General features: G+C 34.4%; 1 protein-coding gene across 5 annotated transcripts in view; it reads left to right on the forward strand.

Annotated features, from left to right (window-relative positions):
* LOC129495477 (WD repeat-containing protein 7) overlaps nt 1-25,650 on the forward strand; it is a 353,352-nt gene that overhangs the window by 185,558 nt on the left and 142,144 nt on the right. For all 5 annotated transcript variants that reach the window (XM_055303010.1, XM_055303012.1, XM_055303011.1 and 2 more), the window contains one exon: nt 22,224-22,445. In XM_055303010.1, the coding sequence (XP_055158985.1) occupies nt 22,224-22,445 (222 nt within the window). The remainder of the gene's footprint in view (nt 1-22,223; nt 22,446-25,650) is intronic.

Here is a 25,650-nt window from a genome sequence, read left to right on the forward strand (position 1 = left end):
CATGGAAACTAGAGACATATTGGCAGCAGAAAACTCTTGTGCACATATTCAGACACACATACAAAAATAAATACATATTGGCAACACCAGATCTTTTACACACACTCAGACATTTCTATGCTCATTTATACACACACACACAGATGTGCGTGCACATGCACACACCTTGGGGGCTTCTGCAGTAGGCTCTGGCAAATCACAGAAAGGCCTTTTAATATTACCATAGGGCTTTGCACTAAGCAGTGTGGGAGCGCAGAGGACGGGCCAGCTACCAGACCTGACTTTTCAGGCGCAGCTTGAAAGGCTATGTAAAGGTTTGTCAGAATAAGAGAGTAGGAAAGGGATCTTCCTCTCCTACATTCTCTATGCTCCTTTTCTGTCTTCTAAAGTGTAATAGTAATTAGGTTTTTCCCAGAGTTCTCTCTGCTCAGTCCACATCTCTGTCCTTATTTCCAGTAAGCTCCACTCGCCTTACCACATTACTTACTACCTGCCCAGGAGTGGTGTGCAGTGTTCTCTCTCCACAACTCATCTTTGCTGAGTTCCATCTAGGCTGTTATTTTTGGGTGCTTCCCTAAATACCCATAAGATATTTTAAACTTCATTGTGTTTAAACTGAGCATATTTTTATTAATGACACCATTCAATCAGAGTTGAAACCTTAAAATTGTTTGACTCTCTACCCACTTGTGCCTCTTAACTCTATTAAACACAGAGATACAATATAAAGTTTTTATCTATTGCTGCATTAATTAGTATCTTTTCTTTTACATTTTCACTGCCACTATCCTACTTTGTAGCCTTTACTGTCTATTGTCTCACATACCTCAGATCTCTTAAATGTGCGTTTGTCAGTGGATCTTCCTAATAATCACCATGTGAAAATTTTCACTGGCTTTTCATTGCTTTTAGGATATAACTTAATTGTCTTAGCCTAGATTCATAGCCTCTATTCTAAAACTATTTAACATTCTAGGCTTAGGTCCCACTTACTACTTTTATGATCTTGGGCCAAAAGCAAATTGGTTCCTGTTTCCCATGTGTGACTAGAACTGTTCTGCTTGTGTTCTTTGTTAATTCAACAAATATTTTTTAAGCATCTATATGCTGGGCATTGTGCTAGGCCCTTGAGTAACATCCATAAATAAAATGACAGAAATCTCAATTCCTGTCTGCAGGCAGCTTACATTTTAACAGGGAGTGGGGGTTGCAGAGGGCAGGATGCAATAAACATAAGAAATGAGTATATTTTATAGTATGCTAGAAGATAGGAGGTAATATGGAGAAAATAGAGCAGAATAAATAAAGGGGGAATAAGTGGGAGGCCATTAGCAAGAGGGGGTGAGATGGAGCAGTGGTTGGGCCAGGCCTACTTTTATAGTTTCTTATTCTTTTACTGTGCCCCCCGTTTCTTCTTAGCAAATCCAAATGGATTTGGGTACCTGTTTTGAATGGCACCTCCTCTGAGAGGCATACTGTCCTTCCAGCAGAGGTTAACTTCCTCTGAAGGTCCATAACTCCATATTGCGATTGCCCTTGCTTAATGACAAGTATTGTTTTCTTCCTTCTGCTTGCGTTTTTTGTTAGTTTATCTTTGTTTCCCTTTTAAGTGCGGAGGTCTCTGAAGAAAGGGGATCTGATACCTAGCTTTTTTATTGTTTCTTTAAGGTAGGGTTAAAAATACCAGTTTGTATCCTGGCTCCATCACTTACTAGTGAGACCCGGGCAGCTTATTCCAGCTCGTTGCCTCGGCTTCCTTATCTCTGAGCCCTCTAAGGTTGATTGTTGTCTGCCTGATTTCCTAGCTCGGTCTCTTGTTTGTCTCTTACATTATCACACTTTGCAATTTGTAGTCACCTGTCAGTGTGTTTGCCTTCCTTCCCTGAATGTAAGCTGCGGCAAAACGGAGAGAACGCTGGCTGTCTTGTTCTCTGTTATGTTGCCCTCTCAATGGGAAGCCGTGCATGTTTGCAGGAGTAATATGAAAGTGTTGGAACACTGTGTATTTTACATCAATATATAAAACCCACAGATATGGTAGGAGATGTGCAGTGAGCATTCGGGACCATTGAACACAAAGAAGTCTTTTACAATGCTCAGTAATGAAGAAAAAGAATATCCCTTCTTCACATAGCTTCTACTTTGTTTTATGTTGCGAAGTCTGGTTCTTCCACTTAATCTTTTTCCTTCTCCTGTTGCTCATAAAAGTCATAGAGGCATTCTTTACATTAATGTCTTCATGGTGTTAGTTACATTGATTTTTGTTAGGAGTAACTAGTAAATGATTATAAGGTATTTTGTGATTATAAAGGCAAAAATGTAATTTATAATAATGGAATGGAGAAGAGAGAAAGAGTTTCCATACTTGCATTGAATTTCAGCCCCTTGACTATGTGGTAATTCCTGGAATGATGGTTAGTCAGGACTCCTCCCCAAGCCCATTGCCCTTGCTGACTGGAAATACAGAGTGATGGGTCCAGGCTTCCAAGAATATGTGACTGTCCTTGAGGGAATACTAAAATTAGCTTGTATTCTATCCAAATTCTTATAAACCATTAATACTTTATAACCACTAATCTCCATATGATTCCTCTATGTAAATCAACCATGGATGCATAGTTCAGTACATTTACTATTGAAAGACTAACATGTAAAAAGAGTCATAGGTCATTCTGGCCAAAACAAAATGGTTCAGTTTTACTATCCCTAAATTTGATCTACGTTTACATCTGTTTATAAAATCTGAGCATTTCCCCCCTCGACCTAATGCTTCAGTGCTCTCTTCTAATAAAAAAATCAATATATGCATCCAGCACTCATGAGTAACCCTATAATAATACAGAGTACATGCAATTGAAAAAAAGTAATTTCAGGAAAAAACTGATTAGGATTGTGTTCAGCCACAGTCTTTCTTAAAAATAGAGGTTATGCAGTATTAGGAATATAATAATCCTCTTAATTTGATTATACCATTTTGAGAAACTCCTAATCCTAATTAAAATCTTTATTAAAATGATGTATGGTGTTCTTTCCCTTCATACAATTGATAATGCAGTTAATCTAAAGAATTCTAAATTAAGATCTTTTAAAATTTCTGATGCAGTTCAGTTTTATAATTGTTTTTCTGGCTTTCTGTATTTGATGAATTTATAAAGGAATATTTGCATTCTAAATTATCACTTTCATTTCAAATAATAAATGAAAATATTTTATGGTAACAGCATATTTTTTTTTAGAAAAGTTTATCTTTATTTTCCTAGAAATATACTTGCTCTATTTTGATGCTGCCTACTTAGAGTTAGTAATTTTCTATTTCATGAACTTTTTACATTAGAAAATAAAATGTTTCAAATTTGAATTCTTTATACCTTTGCAAACACATCAATTGCTTATGCAAAATAGGGAATATACACTTTTATTATTCACTCTTTCACTAATCTTTGATGGTTGCACTTTGATAAATAAATACATCATCTAAGATTCAATAGGCCAATTGCAGCATATAATAGCTATTCAGAGGCAATTAAACTGCCTTTTTTCATGCTGGCATGTGTGCCGCCCTTTCACAACCTTCAACTTGATTCGTGGTGATTCAAAATTAACTTAAAAGTCTTGTTTGCTGACAGCTTAAAGCTTAATTGACTGAAAGCCAAATAGAGTGTGTTCTGTATTCAGCACTAGGGCTATTGATAAAGCCATGTGTAAATTGCGCGTGGTGAAAGACAGCGATTGGGCCCCCTGTTCTTGTATTAGTCCACAACTTAGCATTGCTACACAGTCAGAATTGCTTTGTCAAGTCTTTTATCACACCAGGTTAACTCTCTCTGGAGTTCCTCCAGCAGCAGAGCAGTCCAGTATTGAGCTTCTACAATACAGTGGGACTTGCTGTAATTCTGTTACTTATTTGTGGTTTCATTTTTTTTCCTTTAATATAGTATTGGCCTTTCATTTCTGAACAGGACTGTTTGTAGCATATTTCAAGAAGCTACTGATTTTCTGTATTTGTCATTTTAGGAAAGAGCAGGGTATGTAGGTTTAGGCATTTTGAAAAATATTTTAAGAAAGACAAGTATGATATTGATTGTCTCTCTTATGAAAATTAAATCTAGCCATTTTGAGCATTTAATTAGGATAAGGAATGCATGCTTAATAGCCTCAAGTGTGTAATGTAAACTATTACATTACAGCAACAATTACACTGTCAGATGCTTTCAATACTTCCATACCAAAAATATTTCAGTGATTATTGTATCTTTTAGATAGCTGCATTTCTTTTTAAAAAATTGATATTTAAGGAATGAGATGGATTATTAATATATTAGTATATTTTATAATTTTCATAGTTATGCCTTTGTAAAAGCGTTTGTAGATGCAGTTGTATAGAAAGTACAAGACAGTTTGCATGTAAATATGCATTAACCAGTAATGAAAAATTTAGAAGCAGAGCTTGAACAGTTTTCAGAAGCACTTTACTATTGTCATCTATTATTATGTTTATATATCTTGGAACTCTGTAGGCTTTTTTTTTTTTAATGTGAGGCATTTGATCTGATACTTATTTAATAACTTAAAGATGTAAGTTTGCCATGTAATGTGGTTTGAAGCTATTTCACAAGTAATGCTTATGCTTAAGTTTGACTTTTCTGGATCTGTGTGCAATGTATTTATGTTTGTGATGCACTCTATTTTTTGCTTCCTTTTTTCCCCTACTTTTTCTTAATTTTCTACAGTCAACTCTTAAATTCAGCATAGCAAATTTGGTACATTTTTTTGCAAAATATTCTCATTTACCAAATGTCTATGTTAATAAATATTTGAAATGTGATAAAGCTTAAATTGCCTATTTTATATCCTTACAATTTAGTATAGGTTTTTGTTTTTAGGACATTCAAATGACAAATATAAAATAAAATCCAATTTCAATAATTTTGTTGGAAATAATGAAAATAATTTTTTTCATTGTGTTTCAGGTTCAATATAATGGCATTAAAATATATTCTGCGTCTTAAATATTGTCTTGCAGAAATATTGTCTTTTTTATTTTAATATCTTTTTATTTTAGCATCAGAGTTAGAATTGAATATTGCTGTATCTCTTATTGATATTCTGGTAACCATGACTATCTAATTTTACCTGCCTTCCAATTGATTTCCTTTTTTTTTTTTTAAAGATTTTATTTATTTATTCATAGAGACAGAGAGGCAGAGACACAGGCAGAGGGAGAAGCAGGCATCATACAGAGAGCCCCGACGTGGGACCTGATCCAGGGTCCCCAGGATCACGCCCTGGGCTGCAGGCGGCGCTAAACTGCTGCGCCACCGGGGCTACCCCTTCCAATTGATTTCCGATAAGAATCTAGTCTATTCATAAAGAATCAGGATAAGTTGCAACTTAGTTTCAAAATGACTATAATTTAAAATAGTGTGTTACTCCTGTATACTTTACAATAAAATAGTAATCATGCTTCAAAATATAAAATCCAGAAGAGTACTGGTTTTATTGAAGTTTTACCTATACCCAGTGAGATTTGACAGTCAAGAATGAATTGCTTTTATTGATCACGTTTTTGTATTAACAGTTAATCTAACATATCTTTAAAGGCATGAATTATTTGAAAACATTTTGTTTCTTTTTCATAATGCAGTTTAGTATATACAAAACAGTTGTTATGAAGAGCAAATAAATTCCTTTTCTTATTTTTACCTTTAAAAAAAGAGGCTAAATTTAATCATAAAGATAGTAAGTCTACTTTGTTTTAAGTAATTGTAATGATTATAAAGCAAAACTTATTACTTAAAATTTCAGAAAGATAGTATGGTATGTTGAAATATTGATTCCTTAGTCAGTAAGAGATTAGCAGTAAGAAATTCTTGGTACAGATTCTGCAGGGAATGAAAGCATTTTGTCAGGCCTTACTGACTTTGCCAGCATTGTTTTATAGCTGAAAAAAGGAGAATTTACCTGAGGTTCTGAAAGAGTTTACCAGTTTCGAGGAGGACTAGATCAGAGTCAAGTACAGTGGTGCGAATTTTGTATATGATGCATTTTTTTAAAAAAAATACTGCATTTTCTGGTGAATGATGATAATTGCAAAACTTTGGATTTTTATTTATTACAAAACACTATTTTCAATTTTTTGAAATTCAAGGCTTTCTTAGGAACGTGTGACTAATTTGCATTCACGATACTCATGCTAACTTTGGATATTCCCCATTTTTCTTGTTATCTGCAATTATACTTTTATGTAAGTGAGTTTTAGTTTTACTATTTTTCTTACATTTTCCAAAAAAACTGTCTCCTTTATAAAATTAGTAAACTCTTTGTTTTTAGTTAACTATTTGATTGGTATAATTATTGTCATACTTTAACCAGTGAAAAGGAATGTCCCATTTTATATTCGAGAGTATATTGAAAATGCATCTCAATTCAGTGCAGCATGTAAGTGAAAATTTGACCATCTATGGTGAGATTTGGTTTTATATTACCTTCTTTAATTTCTGAGTCTTGAAATGTTTTGTAATTAGAATATAGTATGATATAGTATGATACTACATTTACCTAACTATCCAAGTAATATTGTACTTGTTTGATCTTAGCGATTGAAATTTTATGTTGGGGTATTGATTAAATAAAAACATTATAGATCAAATAAAATGATAATTAGAATACTATAAAGTTTCTAAATATAACAGGTTGTATTCAGTGTATTTTAAAGTACCTAATAGCTGAAAGAATATTTTTGTTTTGTATGTAGTTATCCAAATACTTCTGGGAAAATATCAGAGGTCATCCAGTTAAATAAAATGTCCATATAATATCATGACTCTCATTTAGGTTGAAATCTATATTAAAATTGAAAGTGATAAGTTGTAAAACTGGAGATGAGATCCTAAGTATCTGGCCGTATATTTTTATTTGAGCTTTTAAAAATGAAGAATGAATTAATATCTTCAGAAATGACATCTTCATTAGTGTTAGCTTGAAATTGAGAGGATTACTGTAATGCCTACAAGGATTAACTTCTGATAAATTTAGAGAAAATTACTTTGACCATCAAATTTATGCATATGACCCAATAACATTACTAAATATGGATCATTCTATATTATTTACTTAATCTTCCAGGTAATAGAAGATAAATGTATCTGAATTTTCTCTCTCTACTTAGTGATATCTAAAATAATACATGGTGCATTATAGTAGATATTCAGCAGCTGAGATGATCATATATTGAAAGTGAAACATGAATAGCATTGATAGAAGAAGCATTATTTTAAAATACATTCAGGATCAAAGCCAAGATGACTTCCTGATGAATTCTCTATTGTGATTAACTTGATTTTATTTGACTTATATGTGATGCTGAATTATATATGATGCTGAATGGTAGGAAAGACATCAGGTTTTATTTGGGTAGATCAGACAGGAAAGAGTTTATTGTAACTTTGTGAGTTATGCCATGTTATCCGAAAGAGACCGATCATTATGTTAATGTCCTTTTTACTAATCATTTGTATAAACTGCCCTCTAATCTAGTGGCAAATTATAGGTTAATATTTGGGGGTATTTTTTTTGATAAGACAATGCCCAGTTAAACAGAGTGGTTGAAACATCCCTAAGTGCTAATGAGTACTTACTTGGTAGTCTATACTAATGCTTTAGTGGATGCTGAACAAGTTTAAATGTTAAGCTTTTTAGGAAGAGTGAATGATGGCTAATGATTATTTAATGACAGATCTCTGGACTGAAAGGCATTTAGCACTCAAAGTATACTGCAAAGCCTATTTCTCAAAGCTTCAGACAGGTTTATTTGGTCTCACCTTGAATAGAACAGTGCTGTATTGATTTCATTGGTGTGGATTTAAACACACTATCGGCTTAGAATAGCACTAGTATGCAGTAGAAAATGATTGTCTTAACCCTTATGGTGACTCTAAGCTATACTCTGATATTACAACATGAACTTCGGAAATGATCATGAATTTATTTGCAATATTTGGAGTTTGGTATCTGAGTTTGGAAAACCTTTGTTCATGGGAGCTTATAGCAGGTATTAACTTTTACTGAGACTTATGGAGAAGTAACTAAACCTAAAGTTATATTTTCAATTAGTGTTTTCCTTTGTAGTATTTGAAGAGTTTTTCTTTGGAAATAGTTGATGTTTCTGTGGATAGTATGCCGATTTTATTATCCTGTTAGGTAATACATTATTTAAGTTTTTAGTCTCTGAAAGGTAATAATGTTTATTATGCTTAGTACTTTGTATTTTTTTGTCTGTTTGCTTATTTCATGTATTTTTTTCCACATAAAACCCACTTGAAACTAGTTAACTTCATATGCTTGATAGAATATCTCCCCCTAGTTTTTTACGTTTGTTCTAGATTGCCCAAGTAGAAAATATATGTAATATTATTAGATAGTACAGACCAAAACTTAAACTTTTTTTAATTATAAATTTTGTTTGCTTGTTATCTTCTTTGAGAAACATTTTTAATTATACAGGATTTGGAGATACCTAATAAAGATTCATCTTGGAGTTGGTGTCAAATATTAGCTAGTTTCTATGCAACATATGCTGACTTAGAGACCAATGAAGATTCTAGAGATCGATCTGGAATGGTGTTGCTATGAGTGCCCATTCTCATCGTGCCCTTCACCATGTCATTTTAACACTTAGCCTACCTGACCTTCCTTATCTATAAAATAAAAATATTGGTTTGGTTAAAAGAGTTCTGTAATATCCTTTTTCTCTAAAATTCCAAAATTTCCTAACAGTTATCTAGTCTTGGACCTAGGAAATGTTTTACACATTTCTGATTTGTTTTCTTTTCCTTTTTAATGGTATATCTTTTTTTTTTTTTTTTGTGAAAGAATTTAGAAAGTGTTGTGGACACATAACTATGTCATTATAACAAATAAGAGTATCAGTGGATATGTGAAACACCCTAAGTAAGCAGGTGGAATTTGTATGAACCTAATATTCTTTTGATTATTTAAGGATAAGCTTCAGGTTTTCTGTTGCTTTATGTTTTCTAAATGGGGAATCTTTTACCTTGGACATTTTTTTTCATACATGAGTAAATGCTGTTTCTTATTGAGTATTTTGTAAAAATCAAAAACAGAGGATAAAGCGTAAGAGAAATTATTCAGTTTTTTTCTTTTGCTAGTAAGAGAAACTGTCTTGAGAAAAATGATAAGCATGTTAAATTCTTGCTTAGGGGGTCACCTGGGTGGCTCAGCGGTTGAGTGCCTGCCTTTGGCTCAGGGTGTGATCCTGGAGTCCCTGGATGGAGTCCCACATCAGGATCCCTGCAGGGAGCCTGCTTCTCCCTCTGCCTGTGTCTCTGCCTTTCTCTCTGTGTCTCTCATGAATAAATAAAATCTAAAATAATAATAATAATAATAATAATAATAATAATAATAATAATAATAATAATAATTCTTGCTTAGGATTGTTTTCATCTGCCTGTGTTCAACTCTTCTGTGCTATGTTATGACCCTGATATCGGTACTCATGGTGTGGGAGTGGTGGTGGGAGGAGTTCTCAGTAAATGTTACTGTCTTGATTTTATTCTCCTTTTTTTCTTCTGCCAAAAAGTCTCAGAGCAATTAAGTTCAATAAGAGTCATCCTGGATATATGTGTCCCTCTTTTATTTATTTGCATATATTTCCAGGTTTTTACATGTGAAAGTATCTCTCTAGTCTTTTTTTTTTTTTTTAAGATTTTACTTAGAAAGAGCGAGAGAGAATGAGTGGTGCAGTGAGCAGAGGGAGAGAGAGAAGCACTCCCTGCTGAGTAGGAAGCATGACATAAAGCTTGATCCCAGGACCCTGAGATCATGACCTGACTCAAAGGCAGACAGACACTTAACCGACTGAGCCACCCAGGCACCCCAGTATCTCTCTAGTCTTAATAAAGATGAATAAGATAAGACTATAAAACTATCTCTTTGTAACTCCTGAGTAACCTAATGACTAGCTAATCGGGAAAAATTTTGAGGAGATGATTATGTGTTAGAGCAGAAACAGATTTTTTGAAAACCAGTCTTTTCATATAGTATGACATCTTGCAAACCAGAGTATCTGACTACATGCATAAAGAGGTTAAAATATGAAATTTTTCTCTTAGTGTTCATTTCAAGAGTAGTGGCTTTTCCAAATCCACAGTAGTAACAAATCAATGACCGATTTTCAGGATCTGTAGGCATATGTACTTAGCTTTCTTGGGTTAAACACTGGAAGGATTATGTAAAAATTCAAGGCTCAAGGACTGTTTTGATTTGATACATACAGGTTAGGCAACTCAGATACAAGTTATAAATGGAATTTACTAGTTAATAGGAAATGATATGAAATAACTACATGGAATTTTAATATCAATATATTTGATACCTGAGAAGAAGTCATATAACCAGAAAAAAAGGTCTGAGAAAAAGAAATTTGCTAAATAACTGAAGTCAATTTGATAGAGTAGTTATCCTCTTCATAAAATGAGGAAATGTAAAAATTTTAAAATCATCTATAATAAAATAATCTATAATAATTTCAAAGGCACATAGTTCTCTCTACATGGAGCTTAAAAACGATAAAAGCCTGAATGTGTAACAAGATCAGAAATGGCAATCCTGTTTAACTATCTGATAAATTCAAGCTTTCTATGTTTTTAAGCTCTCTGGAGCTATTTAGAAATCTCTTTGAAAATGAGCTAAAATTAAAATGTCTTTTACACATGTGTATATTCCTTAGGCTGTATAAATGGACTACTTTTTCTATAGGTTCTAGGCTAATAACAAGTGTACCCTTAATGATTTGAGGCTGTGGTTTATTTTGTCATTGGCTTTTAGACTTTTAGCACAAGTGCTCAGTTTGACTTTGCTAATTTGTCTTTTTCTTTTTCAAAGTTTTACTTTCTTGGTCATCTGTTAATATGATTAGTAAATTAAGTCAGAGTTGTCAATGACCTTTTTATTTCTCCTGTAAATTTCTCCTTATTTCTTTTCTCATTTTTTCTTCTTTAAATTTAAACAATTTTCCTTAATTTTTATTATTTTTTTAGTTTTTAAGAACTGTACCATATGTTAATCTACATCAAGTTTTAATAACTCACAGGATGCATAAAAGAGATAAATCTTATGTTTTTCTGCTAGTTGTCAACTGTTTTATTAAAATCTTTGCTATAAAATGTTTTGGGCTTAACCACCACAACTTTTTCCAGATCTATTACTACTTCAAAGGTCTGGCCATTAATTTCCACAATATTGGAATTTTGTTGCCTCTCATGCTCCATTATTTTTACTTAACTTACCCTATAGAAAGAAAGCAGAAGAAAAAATAACCTGTGAAATAAGGTGATCATTTTTCAAAATCAGAGATAACATTATAATCTACTAAGAAAAATAAAAGCAAGAAATACCATACAGGTTCTAACTTACTGCAAACAAACCTGTTAAAAATGGTAACTTTGGGTTACATGGCATTGTTTCATTATTGTGACCAAATATATAATAATTCAGAAAAACGAATACTACAAATACTTCTTATAAAAGAGCTGATGTTCTACTTCTCAGTAGAACAAGGCAGTTATCCCCTTTGATCTGGTTTTGTATTACCAAGTTGATAAAGATAATAACTTAGGTGAAAATAGTTTTTAAGTTTAAGAATCTAATAAATGGTTTGTCATTTTATGAATATCAGTGACCTCAGATGTAACAGTCTATTTCTCACTGTCTGTAATGCCCGGGTGTGAAATTGTCATGGATCCACCCTAACAGTGCCCCAAATGTTAAGTCTCATGTGTCCCATTTGATCCCTTAAAGAAAACATCATATCTACTCCAGTATTTTTATAGGTGAATCTCACCGCAGGTGTTTTATTCTGCACATTACCTGTATGAGAATTTATGAGAATTATTTGCCATATTTTCGTAATTTCTATGACTTTATATGCCACTAACCACTGTTTTTGAAATATTTCTTTCTTCATGAAAAAGCTAAAATGGTCTTAATGTTACAATTCATAGTTTTTAAGACTTGAAGTGTTATCTCAGATTCACCTTTGAAAGGTAAAGTGAACTTGAACAGTATTTTTGGTAATTATTAACTACAAGATTTCTGAGTGCATGGATATGATAGATCTTTGGAATTTTTTGAATCGCAATTTTCTCTCAGAGTATTTGCACTAAAAGTAAAAACAAATTGACTTGCAGATGTTTAGGTAGAGAATGGGGGGGGGAACCAAAATAATGCAGATCATGGGGGAAAGGATAAAGAACTTGTCAGTGTGAAGAATAAGAAACTGTTACAAGAATTACTTGAAAATACAAGTTGCCTTCAAAGTTTAAAGTTTCTGCTTATCAAAATTATCAACATAACCTGCAAGCAATATCGTGATTAAGTTGCCTTTTAAAGGAAAATCATTTTGGAGTGTTTATCTGATTTTGTGAATAATGGATTTGATATATTTTGTCAAGTGCACATGCACATATATATTTGCAAGAGACATTATTTTAAAATGGCTTAATCAGCAGCAACAGCAGGAGATATGCGTTTGTAGAACCTGTTGTGTTCCAGCAGGGGGCTATCGTGCATACATACAAATGAAGAGCTTGTTTGTTTACTTCAGCTTTCAAGGGAGGGGGGGCAGGACACAGTGTAGCCGCAGCAAAAACAGGGAAAGCCTCATAGATTTGGGGGAGCAGCTTCCATATCCCTAACCCCAGTAGGTACAAGGAAAACACTGACAGATGGGTCAAAAAGTAAACTAAAATGTTTTTAAAGTACCAGAGGAAACCTATGTTGGTAAGAGAGGTGAATCCTGAAAGTAGTCTATGTACGTGCATTGGTAATAATGTGAAAGTTTGGAAGTAAATGTTCAGGTGCCTCATGATTGTCATTTTTAATCAATTTATCTTTCTTCCCAAAGAGGTAGATTGGAAGATTCAGAAAACTTTCACGTTTTATTTACTTAATGGTGCAGCAGAAATTTACATGTTGGCCATATAACCAATCTGCAGTTTTTTTTCCCCATATCATCGGAATTTATATACCTTATTATGTATAAAAATTGCAGGATTTGCAGTGCTCTAAGTTGTGTCAACAAATGAAAATACTATGCAATATTCATATAAAAGCACTTGGCTGGAAAAAAAAGGAACTAAATTACGTTTATGATGGTGTTGACCCATAGATTCTCCTTATGAGCTTATGAAACCCAGATTCACCACCAAGAGACTGAAGTCTTTGAGTCCTTTTTCACCCATTAGATTGTACCAATGTCTTTATATGTTTCCATTTAACAGATTCTTCTTTAAAGTATTTGACTAAGAATTGGGATATAATGAATAACTGAAATTTGGTTAGAATACTGTAGCATTTTAAATTCTTTTAAAAATTATTTCTAAAATATATTAATATGAAAAGATTTTTGCTTCAAGACTTCCTCCTCCCACCCTATTGTTAATACTTTCTTGGAAGATTACTGTTACCTATTTGGTTAAGAGTTGACACCTTTATGGCATTGTACTTTATCAGTCTTATACTTAAGAATATCAAGTAGGGGGCAGCCCCGGTGGCGCAGCGGTTTAGCGCCACCTGCAGCCTAGGGCATGATCCTGGAGACCCTGGATTGAGTCCCACATCAGGGTCCCTGCATGGAGCCTACTTGTCCCTCTGCCTGTGTCTCTGCCTCTCTCTCTCTCTCTCTGTGTCTCTATGAATAAATAAATAAATAATCTTAAAAAAATATATCAAGTAGGTATAGAAAAAGTTCAGGCCAAATATATGTGGAAACAGTTTACACTGTGGAAACTCCACTGAGGGTCATTTTTCTCATTATGATTCTAAAACTTGGATGACACATTTTAATATCTCAGAAATACAGTTGTAGCTCACTCAGATTTAAATTTTAATGTCTTGGTACACTAAGATTATTATACTTATATGCATGCATATAATTATATATTCATAATGTGTGTCTGTGTATGTAAAAGCATATTTGGTTAGCACCATATAATGATTATTAAAAAGGCATATCTTAAAAATACTATTCCATTAGGCAACCACATTTATCAATTTCAATAACAGGAGACAGTTGAAGTTATTTTGTTTAAAGTACATCTAGAGAACAATTTGAACTCAGTTTGCTTTTGAAGATCTAATTTATTTTAGATACTTCTGTTTATGTTCAGAAATGTATTAAAATATATTTTGATTGGATATATTTCACCATCATACTATTGTAAAGTCATCTTAATGTTTTTCATAGTATCAGTTTATAATGCCACATAAAGTATCCTTAGGGCTAAGAAAAGAGAAATAGATAAAAATAAAAATTTGGAAGAATATTTCACCAGTCTTAAAAATTTTTATAGTTTTATTGACTAACATTTTGTAAGAGCTTTGAATATATATATGCTGACTATTCTAGCTGTACGCAAACTTTGTAAATAGTAAATCATGTCCTAATTATGAAAGTTTCCAGGGATCCCTGGGTGGCTCAGTGGTTTAGCGTCGCCTTTGGCCCAGGGTGTGATCCTGGAGTCCCAGGATCGAGTCCCACGTGGGGCTCCCTGCACGGAGCTTGCTTTTCCCTCTGCCTGTGTCTCTGCCTCTCTCTCTCTCTGTCTCTCATGAATAAATAAATAAAATCTTAAAAAAAAAATTTCTGTGTACTCAAGATTGCCAATATTAACAAAGTTCACTTTATTAAATTTATTTTTTAATAATTAATCAAAACCTAATAGGAAATATGCTTTATGGCAAATAAAACAAAGTTATAAAGAATCATAATAGAGGCTATTATCTAGCTTAATCCAACTTACTATTTTAAATAGTCTTTACGTGCTGCCCTTTAGTTCTCTGCTGTAAGATATTGCAACATATTCTTCTCTGATCATTCATATAGAATCCTACAAAGTCACAGTTATTAATATATAAGATATATGCCTTATTGAATACAATTTTTTGCTTACTGAGTCAGTACATAGTAACAGCAGTTTTTCTATACATAAAATTCTAAAATAGATTAAATACTGAAAGAGTAAAGAAAAGTATTTAAATTTTTATTCTCATTTATCATGAATAAATAGATATTACTGAAATTCCAAAGGGGTGTTTTGGAGTATATTAAAATTTATACCAAATTTAGAAAACGTTGATATCATTGTGAATGTCACTTGGACTCTATCATATAGCAGAAATTTCTGGCATAAAATTAGTATGCTAAGCCAACCTGAATGTAATGTTTTGATTTTAAAAACCCTAGTAATGTGTTTGTGATACAGTTTTAAGTACAGTCATGATCATGAAGTGAATTATGCCTGAATTCAAACACATTATTTCATTAATTTTTATTAGAGTTTTAAATATCAAACATATGTAAGTCATCTATGGAAAGCATTCTGATACTCTGTCTAAACAAAGAATTAAATTTTTGATAATGGTTTTTCCAGGTCAAACCTCACCGTTCTTACACTATATTCTCAGAGTAGTAAATTGGTAGTATCTTCTTATCTAAGGCTTAATACCTAATACAATAACAGAGCTCCATCAATATATGGCTAATCACAGATATAAAGTATCTGCTGGTAGTCCATCTCTCATAAAACCGCCGTTAGCCTTAATTCAAATCCATTGATTCCTATTCCAGTTAAAACTGAAGAACTTAATATGTCTTTTAATCCTTTTATTGTAAGCTAGGATAAAATTAATTTTACCCTGGAACTGCACAAAGCCAATTAACATGATCTTTAGAGTTATTTAGTAAAGTGCTTCAAACTGTTAAATTTATCTTGACCTCTTGGTTGCACTCTCTGACTGCTTTTTAAATGAGGCAATCAATATCTCACAGCCCTTTAAATAGCTTAAACTTCTCAAATATTTTACCTGTGTTCCAGTTAAGCTGTAAGTAAAGTGTTTACTCGTATTCGTGTAAATGTAGAGTCAATTATGCTAAATCTAAAGACATAAGTACTTTTGAGGAACACTGTATGAATTAAATGGTTGTTTTAATAAAAATCAAAGGCTCATATTTTGTTTAAAGAAACCCAATAATGAAGAAAGCTGCTATTTTTACACGGAACAGGTATCCTATTTGCAACTTAAAATGTAGAACATTTTTGTCCTTTACCACTGCATCCAGCTTCTGTTTTCCACACAGGGCTAGTCGAAGGTATTAATTTTCTTACTGTGATAGGGTGATCAACCGTCCTGTCAAGAAAATGGATCTCCATGTCACCCTTTAGCATGATTAAATGGAGGCATGTCTCTGTGAAAAAATACCAAATTTTCATGAGACAAATGAAACTGTAGAAAGGTGTACTTTTACAGAATTATTTTATTTTTAATATCTCAAAATCTCCCATTTGGTTGTGTCAGTTTTTTTATAGGAAAACATTGTAGCTAATTGCCTGTGTCTTGTATTATTTAAGAGCAAACCCAGGCAAAGCCAATAATTTTAAATGTTTCCAAATCTGAAAAATCAAAGAATCAGAAATTGCTATATGTTGCTGTTGGAATAGTAGTAGGATGGGCATCTGTACCTTATATAATCACTAATCAGTCAGTGTCTCTTTTTAGGTGATCCTTTTCTTGCTCTTACTTTTTTCCTTGTTAACAAAGAACTATCATATTTTCAGATCTGAGTACTGATAAAAATTACGTACCAGAGAATTTCACCATCAATAGTATTAATAGCCAGTTGGACAGTGTTCTTCTGAGCCTGTGCGCATGCCAAACTTTAAATTACACCAAGTGATGTGCTTGACAGCTAATTAAGATTTCATATTTTGGCCACTTAGCAGAGAGCACCTGTTATGGTACTTTCTATTAGCTTCAGGATAAAATTTAGAAATGGCTGTTTTAAAGCACATTGTTTAAACTTCCCTAAAGTCTTAATTCCTTCCTGAGAAGTGGGAGTTAAGACAAGATTGAGGTAATTAAACAAAAGGAACATAGGGAAGGTAGGAGACCAGAGTGGAGGCGGAGCTGTCCAAATGCCCCTGTTGTTTAATTTCCTACTGGAAGCAGCCCATGTGTGCTTCTGGGGCCCCCTCCCCCTTCAAGCAGGGGCCGTTGCACAGGCTGAACGGCTGGGGTCAATGCCTTGCCTATTGATCAGTATCCCTGCAGTCCCTTGCTCCAGCAGCTGCTTCATTGGCTTCTTTCAGGGCCTGCTTCAGTACATTAGAATAGAAATCCATAACCAGAGCTGTGCTCATCCAAGCAGGGGAAGAAACTAAATTAAATGGTATAAAACAATCTTGGATCAGGAGTTTGTGCCAATTCATCTTGATCTAAGATGTCACACCGGGCTCTCTGTCTGAGCACCTGGGCTAGAGGCAGCCATAGTGAAAATAGATGGAGCTGCGATCATTCATTTGTCAGCTAAGGAGCAAGGCAGCGGTTAGCAATTCCCTTCTGCAGAGGTCAGCTGACAGAACAATCAGTGCAACTGCAGAATAGAGCTTTCCTTTGAACTATTGTTATGGAGCATGCTCTTGCTGAGACATGGGGGGAGGGGAACTCGATTTGCTTCCTGTTTCAAGACTACTATGGAAAGAGTGAAATATCTACTACATGAAGCTAGATGCAGTTGCGCCGAGCTCTCACTCCCGTGTGTGTGTGTGTGTGTGTGTGTGGCGCGCGCGCGCGCGCTTGTACTCAAAGTTGGTTTTAAATGCATGTACTGAGATACAAATTATCAATCTGTTAGATATTCCTTTCTCTAGAATTTGGGTTCGTTTTCACCCTCCTAAACACAGGGGCAGTGGTTATTGATTTTGTTTCTTCTTAGTATGGGTAAGCTTTTAGCTTTCTCCCCTACTTTCGTTATTGGAACTGTGACAGATCAGTGGCACACTTGGAATCTGTCATTGCCCATATGAACTAACACTCTTACTAACGCTTCTTTACCTTTAAAAAACTAGAAGAAAACCATCAAGAGAGAGAATCAGTGGTATCTGATTAGAAGATATTTCTGAATGTTACTTAAATATTTTTGAAATGTTAATTGAACCTTTTTTATAAGAAATGTGAATTCATGAAATAAGAGTGATCATGACCTTGGAAGTGATAAAGTAATTTTATAAGGCTGGAAGGAATATCCTTGTAGCATGCAAGTGGTTTGAAATAGACTACAAAAAAATTTAACAAATTAGAGTAATGAATAATAACTAAAGTTTTACATGAAAGAATTACAATATTTTTAAAGACCAGTGTATTCTCTGGACTCATTTTGGCTTTTGTCTTTCTAATACAGTGCGTGAAAACTAATGGCAAATTTTCAGAACTTTTTTTTAAGCAAAAGTGACATGCAGAAGCTAAGAAACTACAACAGGAACAACAAATCTTTCTTTGTACTCAGATGAACCAAACTCTTCTTATTTTCCAGATAAACAGTAACCACTCTTTGATGTTACCATCTTAATTTTCTTAGTTTTTTTATAAGTACTTTAATGCCACTTTCTTATACAATTACTCCTTTCCAACTATTAAATTCTTTGTAATATCTGCCACTTCCTTTTCTTAGGCTCAACTAGGTCTGCTCACTCACACCCATTCTGCCTTTCAGCACGGCTAAATAAATGCAATTTAAAGTTTATATTAAAGAACTTTGTGCTCTAGGTGGTTTTTTTATTAAGCTTCTGGAAAGGCCATACCTACTTACCTTGAAAGGATTTCTTTTGCTTTGTTTTTACTCTTGTTTTAATTAACTTTTGCCAAAATTCTTACTAAATATTTTACTTTTTGTTCTAATTTTGTCTTAATTAATTCTGATAATTGTCTTAATTTAGATTTTTAAAAGAACTTAAGGTATGACATCTAAAATCTGCAGTGTTTTCACCAACTTACTCAGGACTCACCATGGATCTTAAAGATACCCGCTTCTCTGCATCTCCTATTTACTTAGCATTATTTGACATCCCAAGACTAAACTAGTCTTAATCTCTCACTTTGATTTCCACAATATCCTCTGAACCCCTAGATCTAATTACATCATTCTGTGGCTTAAATTCTACCTTGGGTATCTTCCTGTTGTTTATAGAATAAGAATTAAAATGTGAATATGATCTATGATGCCATCTGAGGTCTGTCTGGCCCTTGCCTGCCTCCCTTGCCCATTTTCTGTCTTTCTCTTGTCTCATAGGCTTGCAGCCCAACTACTGCTTCTTGAAATAGAAGTCAACAAATTACTTTATTTTTTAGGTTCTTAAACATACTATTCTCTCAGTTCATAATGTTCTCATTGATTCTGTAACCTATTTCTGATTCTTATTTAGTAGCCTTTAAGTTCAAAGAGGACAGTGAACTTGCTTTTCACATCTCTTTTCACAGCAAGCATGATGCCACAAATACGCCAGATCTTCAGTTCTTATATTGAGACTGAGTAACTGATGGAATTAATGAATTCCTACTACGACTGGTACTTACTGTTTTTAACCTGATTGTTGCAGGAGTCTTCTTTTGGTTCTACTGGACATGTCTTATTTTACCTCATAATCTGCCTCCCGCCTGCCACTATCATGATCTTTCTAACAATGAATAAATCTGATATCACCACCTTATATGAAATTATTTAACACCTTTTCACTAACCAAAAGTTAAAAGTCTTCAGCTTGCCCTGCAGAAGTCTCTCTTGATTTGGTTGGTCCACCTATAGCTTCTCATATTGTCATTCCCTTGCCTTACCTCCAGTTAGTTTATATTGAAAAAGTAAATGAAGAGACAAAATAAAATAACATCTAAAAGCATTCAGAGGTTCCTGCTGTTAATTTCCTATTTGGCATTCTGAGCTCTGAGGGCCCTTTGTTATATTGATTTTATTAATATAGAGACAGACTACTTGAAAGGGGTCAGAAAAGCTGGATGGATGGCTGAAAAGAGTAGAAAGCTGACCTCCAGTGAAGGTGTCTCCAAAAGTTCACTTTTTAAAATTTTTCTGTACCAAATATATAGCGATGATGGATAAGATATACAAACAGAAAATCAAAAAGACATAACTAGTCTCCAGAAAGATAGATATCTCTGTGGACAAGTAATAAAATAGAAATGATCTGGGCTGAAACCCTTAGCTGCTTTCCAGAAGCAGGCTTTTGGCTCCTGTGAGCTAAAAAGGACTTAAGATATATCATGAGTAAAGCTTAAAGCCAGGATCTAGGCTGTAGATTTGACATTTCTTGAAAGGACCCCGAGAAGATGTAAACATATCACTACTCAGTAAAAATTGAAGTTGTATTATTAAAGGAGAGGAAAATGAATGTTGATTCTGTGATTGGCAACATTAACCATAATAGGTTATGAAAATAAGTGAATTGTGTTTATCCTAAGAACCTGGAAACAAAACGGGTGCTTGGCTGGCTAAGTGGGTGGAGCTTGTGACTCTTGATCTTGGGGTTGTAAATTCAAGCCCCATGTTGGGTGTAGAATTTACTTAAAAGTAGATTTTTAAAAAGAACCTAGAGGGATTCCTGAATGGCTCAGTTGGTTAAGCCTCTGCCTTCAGCTCAGGTCATGATCCCAGAATCCTGGGATCAAGCCCTACATTGGGCTCCCTGCTCAGCAGGGAGTCTGCTTCTCCCTCTGCTTCCCACCCCACACTTGTGTGTGTGCTCTCTCTCTTTCTCTGTATGTGTCAAATAAATCTTAAAAAAAAGAACCGACAGAGAAAACATGAAGGAGGAATAATAAAAATAACAACAGAAATTGCTGAAATAAAAGAAATGAAATATTAAGATCAAAACTGGAATATTTATAAAATTTTTTGAGAAAGAAAGAGCATATGAGTGGGTGGGCATAGGCAGAGAGAGAGAGAGAGAGAGAGAGAGAGAGAGAGACGCTCATGCAGACTCCCTGTTAAGCGAGGAGCCCAACACAGGGGCTTGATCTCATGACCCTGAGATCATGATCTGAGCTGAAGGCATTATCTAAGAGTTGGATGATCAACAGGCTGAGCCACCAGGCACCCCACCAAAGTATTTTTTGAAAATCTAGTAAAATATATATTTCTAGCAAAACTGATCAAGGAAAGCATAACAAGTATTAGAGAAGGCATAAATAGTTAAAGGGATCCATAGGAATGATACATTTGAAATATTTTCATTATAGAGAATACTACAGATAATCTCACATCAAATAAGTAATTCCTTTAAAAGTGCAAGCTATCAAAAATGACTCAAGAAGAAATAGAAAGCCAAACTGAATAAGTAACTGCCAAACTTTTCTAAAGTAGTTGTACCTTTTTACATTTTCACCTGCAGTCCATTCATTTTGTTCATACTTGACAGCACCTCTTAGAATCCTTTTTATTGCAGCCATTCTAGTAGATGTGAAATGGTATCTCATCGTGGTTTTGATTTGCATTTTCCTAATGACCAGTGATGTTAAGCATCTTTGATATGCACATTGGCCACTCATATATCATCGTATTTCAAATATCTATTCAAATTGTTTACCCATTTTAAAAGTTGTAGGAGTTTGTTGTATATTCTGGATACAATCCCTTATAGATACTTAATTGACAGTACTTTCTCTCAGTCTGTGTATTGTCTTTTTACTTTCTTGATTCTGTCATTCAAGTGTAAAAATTTGTCATATTGATGAAATCCAATTAAAGAAATTTTAAAAATTACTTGTGCTTTTTGTATTATATCTGAGAAATTATTGGAGATCGGGAATCCCTGCGTTACTCAGCGGTTTAAAACCTGCCTTTGGCCCAGGGTGTGATCCTGGAATCCTGGGATCAAGTCCCACGTCGGGCTCCCTGCATGGGTCCTGCTTCTCCCTCTGCCTGTGTCTCTGCCCCTCTCTCCCTCTTTCCCTCTCCCTCCCTCCCTCCCTCCCTCCCTCCCTCCCTCCCTCCCTCCCTCCCTCCCTCTCTCCCTCCCCCTCTTTCTGTGTCTCTCAGGAATAAATAAATCTTTTTTTTTTTTAAAAAAAAGCTTAATTAAAAGCAAGGCACTGAAAATAAATTATTGAAGATCATGAAGGTACAGCTGTTTTCTTTTGCAAGTTATTTTGGGCTCTTATATTTAGTACTGTGCATCTATTTTTAGTTGATTTTTTGTGTAGTGAAAGGTGGAAGCCCAAATTAATTCTTTTGCAGATGGATAACAAGTCATCTCGGTACCCTTTATCGAATGGTATTTCCTGAAAGAGTAATCTTGAATTTTTTTATTATTACATGTCTTTTGTGTATCGATATTTTTTAACTTATATTTTGTTTTCAGGTTGCTTGTCAAGTATTCCACAAATGAAGAAGATTTCCACATCTTATGAAGAAAGACGGAAGCAAGCTACTGCTATTGTTTTACTAGGAGTAATAGGAGCTGAATTTGGTGCTGAAATTGAACCTCCTAAATTGTTGACCAGACCTCGAAGCTCTAGTCAAATTCCTGAGGGATTTGGCTTGACTAGTGGTGGATCCAACTACTCACTGGCCAGACATACTTGTAAGTTATAAAATTCCTAATGCTGATCTATTAGTTTCAATATATATGTTTTGTTAACAAAACCTCAGAATGCATATTCCGAGTTTTAACTTCAGTAGGATGCCGACAAAATCAGAAAGCAGTACAATCTGTTTGGCACATTACCCTTTGGTTGTAGTTATCCAAGCTTCCTTTTAAAATTTAAAACATAGTCTTGAAGATGCTTTTCTTAAAAAACACATTTCTGATCTTTGTGTTTGCATATTTTGGTTAAGATTTTAACCTAAACTTCTCATTTCTAAAATAATTTCTATAAAACTATGCCATATGTCCTTAATGAGGTTTGAAAAGTCAGGAGTAGGGATGCATTAGTTACAATTAGAGCTCAAAAAGCTTGTATAGTACTGCTACCTTGTATTCTGTGGTTGGGGTGTTTAATAACAGGTTAAAGATATTTTAAAATGTCTTTTGGTACTTCAGTGTTGGAACTCCTTTAGGTAAGGTCAAAATATTCCTACCATATTGCAGAATTATTTCTAACAAATTGTGTCATTGTAAGAACCAAATATAGTCCTACTGAATATATTGCAGGTATTCTTTATAGAACAAATTGCAGTGTGCTTTGGGGTTTGGGCCCTTTAAGGAAAGAAAAAAGATATTTGTTACTTTGTTAGTTACAACAGCAGAAAACTTCCCTGGATTGTTGTCCTGTACTTATGCCGCAAAATCATGGAGCCATATTAAGCTTTTATTATTAAAACCCTCCTATAGATTTAGCTGCCTGTCCTTGCCCACCTCCTGTTTTGTTTTTTGTTTTTTTTTTTTTAAAGATTCTTAATACAACAAAGACTTATTAGTGGTTGGTATTCTCCTGATCCGTTTGACATTCAGAATCAGAGAGTAATCATGACAATACCACCACCACCACCAATAAAGCTTTGAACATGATTTTAAGCTCTTTTACATACATTAGCTCACTTAATCTTCATAATATCCCTGTAAAGTGGGCACCTCAATTACCTCTACTTGACACATAAGGCTAACTGGGCACAGAGAGAGATAGTCACCCAGGCTGAGAACATACTTCTAGGAAATGGCACTTTTTGTTTCAGCACAATCTGTTGGGCCCAGAGCTGGTGCTTTGACTGTTATGCACACTGCTGCCGTTCAATGGTTCCTCGTTGAGAAGGGCTTAATGACCAACCTATGCTGTTACTCCAAAATACAAGAAGAGTTTTCCATCCCCTCATTTAATCTTCTTCAAAGTAGCTCAGCCAAAAGGTGGTACAATCTCAATTTAACTCAAGCTTCTTGGGAGTTAAAAACCCAGGTCCTTTGCATTTTCCACCTGCACACATCTGCTCTGCCTCTCTCCTGTGGTCCTGCCAGCTGTGGGCCCCTCCCTCTCAGCTCTAGCATCTTTATCTTTTCTCAAGTTCTGCAGGTTCTCTGCTTTTAATTCATAAAACTCTGCTCAAATCTCACCCACTCTACAAAAGGTTCACCTCTCTATGTCATTCCAGGATTTATGTATATAGGATTTATGTGTATAGCTTCTTACTTGGAGTTTTGACACTAGAATATTAGAGGTTAATGAAACTTTGGCCTGAGTTAGTCTGGTGGCTTTCAAACTTTTTCCCCCCACTCACCATCTCTCTAATGAGGATCAAGAAATGTCTGATTCCATGTATGTTTTTATGTTGACAGCTGAAACTTTTCAACAATAAAGTTAAGCGTTCGCAAAAGATGTAATTTTGAGGGTAGTGTGAATATTGACATTTAAAAATAAAATACTATTTTTATATTCAATAGAATATTTACCATACCTATTTGATAACCATCATCATTCATGTTTAAAAAAAAAAATGTGACAGACTTTCCTTTAAAAGTCAGAAATCCCAGTGCCTGGGTGGCTCAGTCAGTCAGCATCTGACTCTTGATTTTGGCTTAGGCCATGATCTTAGGGGCATGAGATCAAGTGCCACATCTGGCTCCACACTGAGCTTGAAACCTATTTGGGATTCTCTCTCCCTCTCTTTCTGCTCTTCCCTGCTCTTGCATGCACCTGTGCACACACTTTCTCTCTCTCTTTCTCTCTCTCTCAAAAAAGTCAAATCCTACATCCTTGATTATTTTCCTTAGAAAAGTTCTGCCCTCGCAGTTTTAGGGAAGGTATTTATTTGCATACTTAGCATCCAAAAATCAGTTCCTTCAAACTAACAGATCTTAAAACTATTTGTGCTTTTAAAACCATGTATTCTTGAAAAATCTTACAATGCCCTCATTTCAGGGGTTACATTCCTTATTTTGAAGACTACAAATTAGTCTAACCTTTGTGGTATAATATCTTAAGAGGTTTTTTTGTGTGTTTTGTATTTTCCTGGACATAAATGGAAAAGGAAAATGGACATAAATGCTGTTTCTCAGGAATTTTCACATAGCTCAATAGAGGTACTTATATATAAATATGGAAACATCATAAATTAATAAATTGCTGACAGACTCCACCTAAGTCATTGGCTAGTTGCTGGGCAGATTGGTCTACATCACTTTCTCTTAGTTATCTAGGCCAGTACTATTACCATCCTTTTCTAACTACAATTCATCTTTATGCAAAATTCTGATATTCATGAATTTTCTTATTTATTTATTTTTAAAGATTTTATTTATTCATGAGAGACACAGAGAGAGAGAGAGGCAGAGACACAGGCAGAGAGAGAAGCAGGCCCCTTGCAGGGAGCCCGATGTGGGACTCAATCCCAGGCCTCCAGGATCAGGCCCTGAGCTGAAGGCAGATGCTTTAACTGCTGAGCCACCCAGGCATCCCAGAGTTTTCTTTTAACTGTAATAATTTCACTTGCAAATTGTGTCTACTGTAACTACAAAAAGAGGAAACAGATTAGTAGAAAAGCAGAAATTTAAAAAGGTGTGGCAACATAGAAATAGAGATTTTTCAAAGAAGCCTTGGAAATTGATTTTAAAAAAAAGATAGGGTGTCAGTGTTCTACTTTTTGGGTTTGTTAGGGGACGAGGAGCTGAACTACATATAAGGAGATCCCAAAGGCTCTTTCTGACAGAAGGGAAACCCTGGGATTTTCTACAAGGAGGTACTTTTGCATAATGACATCTTAGCTTTCCCAAGCAAAATAAATAGAATTTACCCAAACATTGAAAATATTTAAGTATTTTAAAGCCACGTTTGTTCCTTGAGTATTTTATTCAAAAT

This window comes from Nyctereutes procyonoides, unplaced genomic scaffold, assembly GCF_905146905.1.
Source record: "Nyctereutes procyonoides isolate TBG_1078 unplaced genomic scaffold, NYPRO_anot_genome, whole genome shotgun sequence".
Classification (NCBI taxonomy): Eukaryota; Metazoa; Chordata; class Mammalia; order Carnivora; family Canidae; genus Nyctereutes; species Nyctereutes procyonoides.